Source organism: Lepidochelys kempii, chromosome 8, assembly GCF_965140285.1.
Source record: "Lepidochelys kempii isolate rLepKem1 chromosome 8, rLepKem1.hap1, whole genome shotgun sequence".
NCBI classification, from domain to species: domain Eukaryota; kingdom Metazoa; phylum Chordata; order Testudines; family Cheloniidae; genus Lepidochelys; species Lepidochelys kempii.
Genome location: NC_136387.1, coordinates 8,542,048 through 8,558,375, shown reverse-complemented (window position 1 = coordinate 8,558,375; position 16,328 = coordinate 8,542,048). Strand labels below are relative to the sequence as shown.

Genomic DNA, 16,328 nt, shown 5'->3' with positions numbered 1-16,328 from the left:
ATTTGCTCCATTGCAGATCCACTAGAAAACTGGTTTGAATCGGTTGGAAGCAGCATATCACTCTGTACTGGGGAGACCTTCACAATGAAAATTCAAGCAAAAATTTCGCCCTTGAACTCTTTCAAATCCAAATGCACTCCATCTGAGACAATAGGAAAAGACTACAGTCTTTAATTTATTTCTTGAGTGAAATTGGACTGAGTCATTTTGCGTTCTATGAAAAGTGAGACACCTGTCCTTATTACCCAAACCGTTCCTAAAATAGAAGCCTAAACTTTAAAAAATGACTAGTGATTTTTGGGTGCCCAAATTGAGAGACCTTAAAGGGACTTGATTTTCAAAAGATGGGAGAACTCAGGACTTTCTGAAAATCAGGAGCTATTTTAAGGTGTCTAAAGTCAGGTACCAAAAAAATTGAGGCACCCAAAATCATTAATCACTTGTGAAAATATAAGGAATATATAGACAGTTAATTTTTCCATCTCTGAAACAGTGATTGCCCTAGGTATCTAAGTCTTTAAGAATTTTTCTGTGTTCTGCTGTGTCCACAAAACAATGCAGATGTCCGCTTCAATACACTCTGGTTCAGAATCAAGTGTTGAGTCACTCTCTCTTAAGCCTGCTAGTTCAAATAGATCAGGAGAAGGAAAATATCTTCTTATATTTAACATTTTTCTGAATAAAGTCTGAAAGAATATGGGAAGTGTTGATTTTGGGAAGGAGGGATTAATTTAAATCTGTTTAAGATGGAGTGCAGATAAAAATTGCTAATGAAATTATATCCTCCGACTTCAGCGCCGCATTTTTATAAAGCAGTAATGTGACTGGCTGAGATTCTTGTAACTTAGTTTACTTATATCCTCTAACAAGTTTTAATTAAAATGAGGAAGAAGCTATAGTATTTCCTATGTCATATGACAAGTTAAGAAACCACACAATGTTGTTCTTTCAGATTCATCTTAGTTCAGAAACATACTGTTGAGTTTAATCAACTAGCTATGGCAAACTCAGAAGGGTCTGAAGCGATGCTGAACAGAGTTATGACAAAAGATAACATTGGAGTGGCTGTGTTGCTGGAGCTGCGAAAGGAATTAATAGAAATGTCATGTAAGTAATTTAATCCATTTTTTTGACAGGATTGTAATACAGTATGTTACAGTCTCCAATACAAATGAAAATTTTGTTTCAGTGCACTGGAGAATGGAAAACAACATTCCACAAATAAACACCATATCTACAATTGTGTGCTGAAATTTTTGGGGCAAACTTCATTTAAAATAGAATTTGGGGGAAAAAATTGAAATGGCAAATGCTAAATTGAATGTTTGGATGATGCATGGTTTTTAAAAATTGGATTCTCCCCCACCCATTTTTTATAAAGAGAAAGCTGAAGAATTGAGGACAAGAGGGGAAATTAACTTGGTGTATCTGGCTGGAAAAATATAAAGTGCCATTGAACTAGCCAGAGGTGGTTGTAAATTTCTTGATCATCTGCATAATACTCTGTAGCTTGGTAGCTCTCTGTCATGTAGTGCTTATAAATTCCACGTGCTCTTGCCCTGGATTTCTCAGAAAAGTTGAGACCTCAATTGACCTTGGAAATGTCTCGGTGTGGCCCTATTTAGCCTATAGTGCTTTATTTTCTCTATTATAGTAAACTTTTATTAACAAGGGCATAAACAAACATGCCTTTAATGTGCGCTTGCAGGGAGATAAAAGGTTTGTAATGTGCATATGTGAAATTGCTGAGTTAAAAAACATAATTCTTAAAATACTACACTGATTTTGCTAATCAGGGTGCGGTGATTACTTGGACAGTATTGCAAAGAATGGAGAAAAAACTAATTTTAAAAATATACTGTGCGTTGGTTTTCAACATGACTATATACTAATAGTAATGGCATTTTCAAACTCACAGTATTTATTTGTACCATCTCATTCTTGTTTTTGGTCCTTTTTAATCTGATGTTATCCCGGTGTTGGAAGTAGCTGTAACCAGTTTAATTGCGGTTGCACAGCCAATAAAGGAAACCCTCTTCATTTCTTGGCAATAAAGAAATAGGTTTAGCTTACAACTTTAAAAATCCCTTCCAGTGACATTTTCCCCCCTCACGATTCTGTTTTAAGGTTGGCCAAACTTAGCATCAACCCTATTTCAAATCTGTCACTTCTTAAAAATCATTTTTGGCTTATAATACAAGCCATCTAGTAGTCATTAGCTGAATCTGTTGCAGACACAGCAACTGTAAATACTTCACTTCCAATTTTAGCTGGAAAGCCACAACTTGGGATGGAGAAGCAGCTAGTTCTTGTAGCTAATGCACATATGCACTGGGACCCTGAGTATTCTGATGTGAAGCTGGTTCAGACTATGATGTTCCTCTCTGAAGTAAAGAACATTATTGATAAAGCCTCTCGTAGCCTCAAACCTGGACTTTCAGGAGAACTTGGAACCATTCCACTTGTACTGTGTGCAGATCTCAATTCTCTGCCAGATTCTGGTAAGAACAACAAGTTTACTTTTTTAGAACAAAATGTAAGAGATGTATGAATTGAAATTCAAAGGTCTTCCTTTTTAAAAGAAAATATTTTCCGTGTAAAAACGTAAGATGCTTGAGATTTTAAGATAAAAAAGTATCGTGGATAGTAGGGAGTCAAGAGATGATAAAACTACTCCATTACAGTCCTGGAAGGATTCTGCGCCACTGCACATACGCAGAATTCATGTCCCCCTGCAGATTTCTTTGCATCCCCACAGAAAATGATGGGAAAGCAAAGGGAAGCCACAAAAGCGGTCACATGCCCCTCCCAAGCAACACAGGTGTGTGGTTTCAGGCGCCCTGAGCAGACGACAGAAAGGTAAATCACTGTGCGGGTGAAGGGGGCTTGAGACACCCCGACTGGTGCCAGGTCAGACCCACCCCCTGTCTGTCCAACTCCCGTGCATCCAGACCTCCCCTACCCTTCCCACCCCCACTGAGCCCCCTGCACCCTAACCCCCATCCCACTGAGCCTCACCACACCCTCCCACCACCCCCGCACCTGGGGCTGGGGATGCCTTGCTGATGGCTCCTCCCCTGTGCTGGGTTCAGCTGCTAGTCCCAGCTGGGCTGGGGATAGAGAAAGAGCGCACTTCCCCTGCACGGAGTGGCCAGGGCCAGGGCTGGGTCAGATCCACTCCCAAAAACCTCCCCTGGCTTCACCTCCAGCCTTCCTGCCCCCATCATCTTCAGCTGTGGAGAGAGGGGTCACTGTACGGGGACCTGCTCCCCTGTCTGCCCAACTCCTGTGTATCCAGACCTCCCCACACCGAGCCCCCCGGACCCACTGAGCCCCACCATTTTAAAGTATTGTATGCAGAATTTTAATTTTTTGGCACAGAATTCCCTCAGGAGTTATTTGATCTGTAACCTCATTGACTGTAAGGTAATAAATATCTCTTACTTTTAATTGAAAGCTTTATTATGTTGCCCATAGCAATACAACACTTTAAAAGTGAGAGATTGTAAATTCTCCTGCTTAAAATAATCTCCACAGAACCCTACTTTCTGCTGCTTAAGTATTCCAGAACCATTGAAATATAAACCTTCAGATACTTCATGTACAATGCACATGCTAGCAAATGCATGATAGTACTGGACCCTTCCTTTCTGCTACTTGCTGATGTATAGGGTTTTTCCCAACCTTAAGGACACCCTCTGATCCTTGCACTCTTTTTAGTTAATGTTTTATGGGTGAGATTCTGTATGACCCTCGGGAGATACACACGTAAAGAAAAGTGCCTAAGGAATCTTTCTTCCCTCCTGTTCTCCTTTCCGTGGGCAGGGGCCAGTCATTAATAAGCCTGACTTTCTCTGAAGGTGCTCAGGATCCACAACTCCAGTGGAAATCGGTGGGAGCTGTAGGTGCTGAGCACCTCTGTGAACCTTATCCAGTGCAGCTAGGGAAGGCAAGGAAGGTATCCTTGCCAATGGCTAATGCAACAAGTAGTGCTTACCTAGAGCAGGAACAAAGATGGGGCCAAATATCTGCCTTGGAGCAGAGTCTCAAATCTCCAGACGTAATATGTCAATTTGCATCAAGCTTTCAGACCTATTTTCAATCTGTCTTCAGAAAAAAGTCATTCCCCTCACTTTGAGGATAACCTAGTTGTATCATCAGTCTGTTGATTAGTGAGTGCTGAGGAGCAGGCTGAGAAGCTGCACCAGGGCTAGTTTCAGTGGTGAAGCAGGGCTGGAGTTTGAGCACCAACAGAAGGTGGGGGTGAGAGGAAGCTGCTCATTGCCTTTGCTGATGTTCTTTGATTTTTTTCCATCATCTAGGGTCTTATTTAATCTTGTAGATACTTCTATCAAAGAGTGTGCCTTTATTTGACTGATACTTGCTCTTAGTGAATGGCATGGCACTAATATAGAAAGTCTTTGAATATGTTATAAAAGTCATATTGACTGTATGTATTTAACTTGTTGCTTGTTTAAGGTCCAGACGCAATCATGAATGAAAATAGCAGTTTGTTTGTTTACATAAACCTATTAACTAAATGCATAAGTTGGTACCTTTTTTTCCCCTCCATGCCCCTCTTAATAGGTGTTGTTGAATATTTGAGCACTGGTGGGGTGGAAACAAATCATAAAGATTTTAAGGAACTGAGATACAATGAAAGTCTTACCAACTTCAGTTGTAATGGAAAAAATGGAACAACGAATGGAAGGATTACGCATGGTTTCAAGTTGAAGAGTGCCTATGAGAATGGCCTAATGCCTTACACAAATTACACATTTGACTTCAAGGTGAGAATTTTGCTATGTTATAGCAGGGTTCCCAAACTTCTTTTCCCTGAGGCCCACCTTTGCAGGCGCAATAGGCACTGCGGCCTACTATTCACACAAGTCTGTCAGGGAGAGGGGCCCTATGGGGAGTGCACAGTCCCTCTCCTTAGCAGGAACCAGGGCAAGCTATAGGACAAAGGGGCCAGGAAGATGCCACAGCTAGCCCCCCCGACACCCTCTGCCTCAGTAGCCTGCTGAGTGCCTTGAGATGGTCACCTGGCATCCCTGCCCCCATCACCCACCCTCGCATGCCTCACAGGCACCCCTTGCCAGGGAACAACAGAAGGACTTGGGAGCCGCCAGTTCTGGGCAGGTGCTCAGGTCGGGCCTGGCCATTACCTTGTTGGTCCCGATGATGGCATCCAGGCAGAAACAGAGTGGCACCACCAAGCCCTGGTCCTTGGAGGTGGGGGGAGGGGGAGAGTGGGCTGCAGGGCCGATATTCCAGGGGGTCCAACAGCCCCAGATCGCGGGGTGTGGTGGCTTGGAGTGGGAATAGCCACGAACCCTCCGGCCTCCCTGGGGTTGCTGCCTCTGATGGTTAGTTTTACAAATTTACATTTAAAAATACAGTAAACCAGAGAGCACTAATTCTTTCATCGTACTATAAATCACGATTAGTGTTTCCTATTTGCAAGGTAATAATGGTGTCTTGGATGTTTGTTCTTTTTTTATAAACAGGAAGCACCCTTAGGGTATTATGTGACATATTTTTAATTATCCCAACTAACTAAAAGGAGAACATGGGGTGTTAAGCTTCTGAATGAAACAATGTTATTAAATAACTGCCCACTGCTCTGCATTGTTCCCTTGCTTCCTTGCAATGTGGAAAATTATCAACTCTTCCTTACTCAGGGAAAGCAAAGATGGTTCTCTCCCTCTCTCTTCAAATCTGATGTGGCTTGAGGCCCTCTAGTTGAGCATTATTGAGTGTTTTACATACAAGCCTTTTTAAGTTTCTCCACTCTTGGAGTAGAGCCAACAGCAATACCTTACCCCTAAAAAAATGAAGAATTTGTGGTTGAGCATTTGCGCTTTCTGGTATCTTCCTTGCCTTGCTCCTAACAATTCATGGAGAAATGGTGACAGTAATTAGTAAGTATCATTTTTAACTAATATCATTCCCTTATATGGTTTAAGGGATGTGTTTCCTTGGCGATAAAAAACATAAAAACGGCCATACTGGGTCAAACCAATGGTCCATCTAGCCCAGTATCCTGTCTTCCAACAGTGGCCAATGCCAGGTGCTTTAGAGGGGATGAACAGAACAGGTATTCATCAAGTGATCTAGCCCCTGTCACCCATTCCCAGCTTCTGGCAAACAGAGGCTAGGGACACTTCAGAGCATGGTTTTGCATCCCTGCCCATCCTGGCTAATAGCCATTGATGGACCTATCCACCATGAATTTATCTCTTTCCTTTTTGAACCCTGTTATAGTCTTGGCCTTCACAACATCCTCTGGCAAAGAGTTCCACAGGTTGACTGTGTGTTGTGTGAAGAAATACTTCCTTGTATTTGTTTTAAACCTGCTGCCTATTAATTTCATTTGGTGACCCCTAGTTCTTGTCTTATGAGGAGTAAATAACGCTTCCTTATTTACTTTCTCCACCCCAGTCATGATTTGATAGACTATCATATTCCCACACTTAGCCATCTTTTTTCCAAGCTGAAAAGTCCCAGTCTTAATAATCTCTCCTCATATGGAAGGTGTTCCATATCTCTAATCATTTTTTGTCATTTTCTGCACTTTTTTCAATTCCAATATATCTTTTTTGAGATGGGGCGACCAGATCTGCACGCAGTATTGGAGATGTGGGCATACCATGGATTTATATAGAGGCAATATGATATTTTCTGTTTTATTATCTGTCCCTTTCCTTATGATTCCCAGCATTAGGCTGCATTGTTTTCCTGCTTTGAATATGACTGCAATTTTACCTAGAGACCATAAGAACAATTGTCTTTGAGACAAATTAAGAACAAAATACTTGTTATAGAAAATAGCTTGACACCAGTGTATTACCTCTAATCAAAAGATATTTGATAATATTCTAGAGAGAAATTAGAAGCCCTTGATATAGGGAGGTATCAGGTATCTAATTGTAATATTTGGCTAATGGTGGATAACTGGAAATATTATTCTGAATTTGAATTGGAATAGCAGAGCAATGACTAATAATTGTTCGACCTTTAATTTAGTTATCACTATTTTGGTCCCACTAACGTCAAAAGGAGTTTTGTTGTTGATGTTAATGAGACCTGTATTTAGCTCTTAATGCCAAATGTAAATAATGAAGAGCCAGTAGCAATAGTCATTCTCAATGTCTTAAACAAAACATTTAATAAGAGGTAGCTAACCTCTCTCTCCAACATATTGATTGTCACAACACATTATGGCAAAACTGCACTGAAGACTGCACAGTGTCAATTCCAAGACCCCAATCATAAGGTGGCTGTTCCCATTTTAGTGTTTTAAAATGCAGTCTGCAAGAGCAAGGAAGGAGAAGAGTAGTCTCCCCAGTGACTACGGTCACCTCTAGATCTGTAACCGTTCTGAAGTCCCTCTTAAACAAGTGGGTGGGGGATGTCTGAAGTGAAATTACCACAAAGAGGAGAAGAGAAGTGACCGAGGTCCCAGTAGACACTAGTCTTCCCTGACCCATAGTAGGCAACTCTTAGAACAGACCATAAAGAGGAGACCGAAGTAGTGGAACAAACTGTACCACAGGGAGGTAGCTTCCTAGCTATTTGGCTTCAAATAAGCAGCTGAAAAGGTGTCTGTAATACTATACTTAAATGTTGTCTTTGAAAAGGCATTTGGCCAAAGGATGGTACACTAAGACACTTCTTTTCCCCTCCTATTTCAGGGTATTATTGACTACATCTTCTACTCTAAACCTCAGCTAAATATACTTGGCATTCTTGGACCTTTGGATCATCATTGGTTAATAGAGAATAATATAAGTGGCTGTCCACACCCACTCATCCCTTCGGACCACTTCTCACTTTTTGCACAACTGGAGCTTTTGCTGCCTTTCCTGCCCCCGGTAAATGGAATCCATCTCCCTGGCAGGAGGTAGTCAAGTACAACTTAGAGGGCAACCTCAATCTAACTTGTAAAATTGTAAAATCTGAATATAGAGGAGTGAGGTATGGCCAACAGGGATTTTTCTTATTGATCTTAATTTTAAATCTAATTATTTGATAAAGACATAGTAAAAGCCAGGTGCTATCAACAGACACAATTCTGAGCCCAATATACCTTATATACTGTTAGACAGGAATTGGTGCATATGCACTTTTCTTTAATTTGTTACAATTAATCGTCCTGTTTCTTCTTCTATCCAACATCACACATTCATGCCTTGAAATAGAGAGTTGTTGTACAGGATATTCTCTTTGCACAGATCTCTGTAGCGCTACTTTTTTGAGGCCAGTAGTAACATCGAGAACATTCTTCCGTACTTCACTCCCTCCTTCTTCAGACTTGCTTGTAAAATATAGAATTTGAATTTAGCCTTTATTGATTGTATATGAACAACAGAAGACCTGATTTATGAGATTTTGTACTTTAAAAAAATCAGATTTGGAAAATGATTGTATTGTAAACTAAGGCTAAATTTTTATCTGTTTTCATGTGTTATAAAGGCCAGCTTGTAAAAGAAGTTGCAACAGGTTTTCTCTGCTAATGATTTGCACTTGTTAGGGTTTTGTTAGCCCTTTTGTACTACTTTTATTTTCAGTTGAGAACATTGCTTTTTAAATCTAAGTCTGTAAAATATTGGCAAATTTCTTAACTAAATACATGCATTTGTCTTTTTGATTTAAAAAAGAAAAACCGTAAGGTTTTCACAGAACAGACAAACTAAGCAGTGAATGATGAGTAGGTCTGTATGGACTGAAAGTTATTGTTGATGTGTGTGCATTTTAATATTTTTATCTCTGATTTTTGAAGTAAAATTAGGGATGCTTGTGTACAGCTTCTTTTTATTTTAAAGGCTGTTTGTCCTATCTGCACTGTGCCTGCTTAAATTTGTTCTCACCTAGCACTGCCTGTGCATGCAGAGAAAATCTGTGCGCCTTCTTTTATATTTTTTAAATAATGTTAACACTTGTGAAAATTTTATGAAGATACTTTTGTATAAGCTGTGGCATCTTTATTTCCTCTTGAAGCATTGAATACACACTTTTTGAACATGTTCAGATTATGGGTACCCAGTTCTTAGCTTCTAATACCTAAGCACTGCTTCTTTCAATGTCATCGCACAGTGCTATTTTTTTCACAGAGAAATACTATCATGTGAATCCTTTTCAGTTTAAATGTGTTCCTCAGTCTCAGAGACAGTATCATTCCTTGAAGAAAAAAATTACATTTTCTGTTTATGAAGCAGTGTAAATTAGATGCATTTTCAGTATAGGTCCCTAAGATAATTCTTCAGATCATTTTTAAAGTGACCAAGTCATATTTTAAAGTGTCAGGCAAGACAAAAGTTAAATAGTGTACCTTCATAGTGCCATTAATGTCATAAAGCCAAGTATAAAACAGCTAATAAATTTAACTTGGACGTATAAAAGGGAGAATTTATCCACTCCTCCTTAACTAATACACTTTCAAAAATCAATGTAATTAATTGAGAGAGAGGAAGCTTGGTCTAACTGCTTTTGTTTCAACTGCAGGCAGGGAAGCAAAAGGACACTGAGCATTACGAGCAATTTCTGAATATTATAAATTTTTGTATAGAGAATGAGTTAGGTAATAATGATTCAAAATTTTATGAAGAGAAAATTGTCAGCACTTAAATGTGCTAAAACCATTCTGTTTTAAAATAGAAGTAAAATTACAAATTGTTCTGATCTACAAAATGTGTGTTTTAAATTTCAGTAGGAAAAGTCTTGATCTTGAATCCTTGTCTGGGACCTGATTTTGTTGTTTTGTTTTTTAGTTGTGCAAACACCAAACATGTCCAATTTATAATCAGTACATTGAAATGCTGGTAGTATTGATGTAGTAGATTTAATGCTTAGTGTTATTTTTTTCTGTTTGTTTTTTTATTTTGTTTTTTGTAAAGTGTGAATAAAAGGTGTTTTACTCATGTTTCCTTAACAATGTGTTGGTAATGTGCATCATGACAATTTCCAGTGATGATGAGCCAATTTAGCTTGTCAAACTGAACAAACCTATTTTTTTTTCCTAATCTGGATTATATAATAGGTCCAGAAAGCTTTACGGAAGGGGAAGGGAAGCACTTACTCATTTTGTATTTCTGGGAAATAATTTACTTTAATACATGCTGGAGCTTGAGTGCACTTGTTAGATTCAAAAGGTTTGAGCTTTACACAATACCGTTTCACCTGTATTTGGTAGTCTTTTAAATATATTTGAATTTATGGCAGCCTATTAAAACATTATGGCCCTTTGTGTGTTGAAGACACAATTGTTCTTCTCTGGACACACTGCAATCTATGGGTCAGTTTGAACGACTTTTCTCCATCTTTTAGAGTAATCCTGTATTGTCTGATCTAAAGCCCACTGAATGTAGTGAAGAGACTCCTATTGACTTCAGTGGGTCTTGTGTCAGACACAACAGCATATTTGGCATAATTTATATTGCTCAGGTGTGAATAAACCACCCCCCAAGTGACATAAGTTACACCGACATAAGTGCTCATGTGCACAGCACCGTCATTAGCTTCTGCCATTCGCGGAGGTGGTTTTATTATACCGATGGGAGCGCTCTTTCCCATTGGTTTCAGCGTCTTCACCAGACATGCTGCAGTGGTGCAGCTGCACTGGTACAGCTGTGCCGTTGCAGCATTGAACATGTAGACATCCCTAACAGCTGTGACTCTGAAGCCTACTGAAGGAGAAATTTTTTAACGTCTAGGAAAAGATCAGATGCACCAATACTGGACTGATGTAAACTTCATTAAACAAATTTAAAAGAAATATTTTCCTGTGTTAAACAAATCTCACTCAAACTTCTCAGTTTTCAATTGCAACATAAACAAAATAATGCAATAAACTATCTTTATTTACAAAATGCAACATCTTTGCATCATAAACTCTGACATAAAATGGTTAGTTGCAATACTTTTATTTAAGGTGGCTTTAGATGTTGCCATAATGTACCTTCAGTGTTGCTGTTGTAAAAGTACATAACATAAAAATCATAGACCATTAGGTTGAGGTATTTCATTCAAGTTAGACCAGATATTTTGGGGCCATCTTTTTTTACCATTTGATGAAAACCTCAAGTATGGTCTGCCATTACTTTGGTAATTATTTACACGTACAAAAGAATTCTGTGCATCTAAATTTAATTTGGGGGTATACTTTAAAGAAGTAGAAACAAATACAAAACATTGATATACAGATTGCAACTTTAACATATATCAGAAGTAGGCAAAGAAAAACCACTAGGAGAATGTTTGTAATTATTTTGTCCCGTTGGTGGCTTCAACAAATTTAAAAATGGCTAGCATTTTGACAGTAAAGCTGATTTTGAGTTCAGAATACTGTTGCATACATGTCGGGTCTAATTCTAACAAAAGAGATTGTGTAATTTCATCTAGGATGTAAGCTTAGAAAAGTAGCTTAAGGTGTCAAATTTGCATTTTAGCCATGCAACAAAAAAACCCCAAAACCGTACATCAGACAAAATAATTACAACACCATTTAAAAGAAACAAATCACACTGTAAAACTTATGAATATTTCAATTTACTGCTTAAGTAGAGTTGCTCTTTCATCCAGCCTGACACAGTATTTTTAGTATATGTTAACTGCTATTCTTTTTTGTTTGCATAAATTTTAACACTTAAGTGTCTTGGTATGTTTAAGTAGTGTCTAAAATAGAATATCTTAATCTTTATTCACAGTACTTCTGTATAAAGTGTAATGCACTGGACTAACTCTTGTTTACCATTCATTTAACAAAAACCAGCACATTATCTGCACTAAGCTCAAAGAATGTTGCATTTGTCAATAGGCAGCTCTTTAATAAGATAAAGGGGGAAACTGAATATGGTCTGATGGTAAACAAGGGCTTTTACTGTTCTCTTCAGTGGAACTTTCTTCTTGGTCAAATTTTAACTAGCTAGTATTATATTTATATACAGGGTCTTCTTTTTTTCTTTACCAATGTATTTTCCTACTCATAGCTGACCAATAAATTCAATATCTGTTTCAAACCTTTTTGCAGTGTAATTTATATTTAACATTTTTATTTCTAAATGCTTCATAAAGTTGTGTGAATAGTTAAAGTAAATTTAAAATAGTTTAAACACAAAACTGACGTACAGGAAACTTTACAATCCTGTAGAGACTTTTGTATTCTAACTGCAAGCTAGACACTGATTCACATCTTCTACTTCGGAGATTCACAAATCAAAGCCATGAATACTAACGCCTGCAGACTTTGTGGAAGTTCGTCTCCAGATCTGCACTCTGAAGCTTGCTCTGAGAGGCTGCACCACAACCCCTTATCTGAACACCATGCCAGTTTAAGACAGTTCAGATTTAAACAAGACAGATTAGGCCAGGAATGCAGTAAACTGTAGAATATGAAAGAACTACAGAAATATGTCTGTCAGCCAAGTGCAGTAGGAATAAAGAATTTTTGTAAACATTGAGTCCCTGTCTCTACTGCTACAGTCACCACAGACCCATTTCTACTTTGGTTTCCTCTCTCCATCCCGAGCCCCTCGGCATAGCCGGGGGCAAAAGTGTTCGCCAGTAGAAGAGTTGTTTGTTGTTTGGGTTGGTTTTTTGTTTTGTTTTGTTTTTGCATAGGGTGGCCTCAAGCAGCAGCACCACTAAACTTCTCTATTTTAAGCCTGAAACATGAGTGATAGTGTGATCAGAAAGAGCAGCAAATTGCCCAAAATATGATGATACGCTCCAGCCACTGATCCTGTACAGTTTACAAGGTTTTGGTGCTATGGATGAGAATTTTAACCAGGCAGTTTCCCTTAGGCCTTCACATACAGACAGATTCCATAGGCAGGTTCCAAGGCAGAATCAGATGCAGGCGCAGCCTGTCAGTGGTAGAGACTGCTTGCACAAACCTGTTGCATGAGTCTTGGTACTGTCCTGGTGTATACTCAGATGCAGGGGAGGTACAGTGCATGCAAGTCACAGACATGCAACTGATAAGGTAAGCGGGGGACAGGTACTCTTTCCCCTGTTGGTATCTCATGAGCTTCCTCACCCTGGTGTGGGTGGGTAGCCTTGTAAGTCTGCTGCCAGGGAGACCATTAAATAGACGGCAGGTTCCCCCGAAGATCTTCCATTTCTCAAAATTTCTCAAAATAATGATAGCACTCATAGAGGAGGAAGGTTTCTTGGCACTGCAGCATGGACAGTATTAGATCTGTGCTAAGATTAGCCTAGGAGTAAGAGATCACAGCTACATAAATGCACAAAACTAGTGCATTTGGATTTAATTTGTATCCCATCTGAAGGCAGCCTAGGGTTGGGTAGGCCAGGTAACTGGGGCATGCTTACAAACCAGATGAGGGCAGAGGAGAGCACTGCATACGTTTAAAGGTTCAGGCCTAAAGGAAGAGATCCTGATGAAGCTGGACAGAATTAAAGATACAGAACTAGAATCGAAGCTAATGTAAATCACTGGTGTTCCATTTGACCTAGGTGAAGCTATGACCACTTAAACTGGGTGAGTTGCAGTAAGCCAGGTGCTCTCAGAAAGTTAAAGGTACCCTACTGAAAGCCAGATTCTGAGCTTCCACCTAATGTCTTTTCATAAAACATCAATAAGAAGTCTTTGACCTAGGCCTAGGGATAAAAGAAGTTTCTTCATCTTCTCTTGGTAGCATCCTAGACTTCAGAAGGATACAAAATTAGGATCACTGGGAGGGGAGAGGGAGAGTGGGCAGAGCAAGCAGACACCAGCATCAAATTTTTAAACCACTTATTGGATCTGCTGCCTGTTTTGGGGGTCCATAATAATAAGGAACCCAAACATAAACTGGTGTCTGGACTACTGAAATTAACAGGTGAAACTTTATATCTGGCCAGGACCAGTACAAAACTGCTACTAAACATCACTTGGAAGTTTCATTTGTATGAATTTCTTAATATAACTTTTATGGTTATTTTAAAGTTGTTAGGGGTTTTTTTTGGCTAGTTACTTCTGCTAATAAAACAGGTTCTTTATTTCTAGGGTAATTATTTTTCTAATATGTTTTTGAATTAGTGAAATTGAGTTTTAATACAACAGCTTAAATGTAGTGCAATCAGATTTCCAGAGTTCAAAACTAAAAAGATATAAATGATAAATAGGTACAACAGACGTTGATAAAAACACTGCTGTTTTCAAGAGCCACTTGCAGCCCCCCTCTCTGTGTGGCTTAGCGAAAAGGGAAAGTGAAAACCTTTGTTCCAGAAAAAGTGAGCCAGGTTCCTAAAGCATTATGTGTATTTTGTAATCAAATAGGTAAGAGCAGAAGCAGTTTGCAGTGCTCACCAAATCCTAAATTTATATGACTGACACTTTAAAGTTGAACAAAACCCTGGAATTTTTGTGCATACACAATTCAAAATTAAGGTTATGTGATTTTTATTTGTTCAGGCCCCAGTCTTGCAATTGACAGTGTGGGGGTTACGTCCACATAGTCTGAATGAGTGCAAGGCGGGCCTCCCTACACAACTTTGCTAATCCACGTCTCTTCTGGCCAGCAACACCTATGTTGTTCTATTACTAGGCTCTAAAAAGCAGAAGTTTTTTACTTGTCCCAAACTGTCTATAGCAATGGTCCCCAAACTTTTCAGGATTGTACCCCCTCTTATCTCTGTTTGCGCCCTCCCCCTCAGGGCTGGAGTAAGAGGGGACAGGCTGAGGCTACAGCTGCGGCTTAGGAGTGGGGCCAGGACTGGAGCCAGAAGCTGGGGCTGGGGGTGGGGAAGTAACTGGGGCTGGGTGCGGAGCCACAGCCAGGCCAAGGCTGGGGGTAGGTCCTGGTCTGGGGCTAGGGGCAGGGCCCAGTGTTGGGCCAGAAGCTGGGGCTGTGGTGGGTTCAGGGCCAGAGTAGAGCTGGGAGCAAAGTGGGGCTGTGTGGCGTTCACTCCCTGCCCTGCATAGTGGCAGGCCAGGGACCCAGCTGTGCTCCCCTCTGTTCCTCTGTGCTCTGCTAGGGGGGTTCACCCCACAGTCTGGGGACCTCTGGTCTACTGGGTTTTTGTTTGTGAGTGAAAAACACGAGAAGTGATTTCTTAGGGGATGTCATAGACTGGCTGGCCCTGAAAGGGAGTCAGGCTCAGCCTTGCCTCTCAGACCTAGCAGTTAACCCCCAGCTGCTCCTGATCTGGTGACTCAATTACAATTATTAATCCCAGCTGTGAAAGGGTCAGGGTGGACTAGGTAGAGAGCTCACTGAGGGAGGAGACCTAGGTCATGAGAGGAACACGGGGAGTTCTCTTCTCTGGGAAGGAGAGGGTCTGTGACAAACAGGGAGGTCCCTGGGAGACACTGAGGGAATCCTGAGGAGGGAAGATAGTGGGGAAGCCTGCCAGGAAGAAAGGCCTCCAGGGAAAAAGCAATGAAAGAAATCTGCAGTCCCCAGGACTTGAGATGAAGAACAGGGAACTTTTCTATTTGGATGGGGGGGGGGGGGATGTTTTGTGGTTTCAAAAGGGGCCTGAACTAGATGCTTCTCAGTTGGAGGGCAAATTGTGCATGGTGGCAGTCTACAGGGGGTCTGGAGACAGATCCATGCTCCCACACCAGGCTCTGATTTGGTGAGTAGAAAAGCTTTCAAGGGGGAAATATTGTTTGTTTTTAACTAACTTTGTTCCTCTGCAATTTTTTGTATTCATTATAATGGCAATGATGCTAAAATGTGTACATTGGACATGTTGTACTACTTATTTTTCTACCAAAATACCTGTATTTGTAATAATCAAAACTTACTTTTTTTCTGGTGCTATTCCTCCCTAGAAACTTGGCTATTTGGTTTCTGAGATACCCTCATGAATAAGCAATTGAGAATTTATTAATGAGCAGAGAGCCTGAGGAATCGAATGAAAGAAAATTTGCAGATCTTATGGAAGTCCTTGTGTAAAACAGTCCAAAAAAACCCCTCTAAGATAAAAATTACCTGTGCAGCTCTCAGAGCTTTCAAAATGACATAGCTATGTACTGTTAATCCAGTCTTGCAGAAACTTCTAGATAACAGCAACATATTTCATTCCATCCTATTTACCCCTGTCATGTGTAATGCCTGGAATCTCTAAATGTCAACACTTTATTCAGTCAAGACTCTGTGAGAAACTTAAATCCAATGTAATGTTTGCTTCAGTTCTCCAAGATGGATCTGTTACCATCCTATTCTCTGAGGGCCAGCTCTGGTCACACTTAAGTTCCCATTAATAACACACGCTTAATTGCTTCAAAGGCCCTGGATTTGTAGAGGTGTAACTGAGGACCCACTTTTTTTTAACTGGTGATGGTGCGTGAGAAGGAAAAACCTAGCCTTTCTCTG

General features: G+C 40.0%; 1 protein-coding gene across 7 annotated transcripts in view; it reads left to right on the top strand.

The window, feature by feature from the left end:
- CNOT6 (CCR4-NOT transcription complex subunit 6) overlaps positions 1 to 12,020 on the top strand; it is a 51,757-nt gene extending 39,737 nt beyond the window's left edge. For all 7 annotated transcript variants that reach the window (XM_073355412.1, XM_073355410.1, XM_073355411.1 and 4 more), the window contains 4 exons: positions 953 to 1,107; positions 2,271 to 2,501; positions 4,588 to 4,790; positions 7,698 to 12,020. In XM_073355412.1, coding sequence (XP_073211513.1) covers positions 953 to 1,107; positions 2,271 to 2,501; positions 4,588 to 4,790; positions 7,698 to 7,910 — 802 coding nt within the window. In that variant the 3' untranslated portion in view covers positions 7,911 to 12,020. The remainder of the gene's footprint in view (positions 1 to 952; positions 1,108 to 2,270; positions 2,502 to 4,587; positions 4,791 to 7,697) is intronic.
- The last annotated feature ends 4,308 nt before the right edge of the window (positions 12,021 to 16,328 follow it).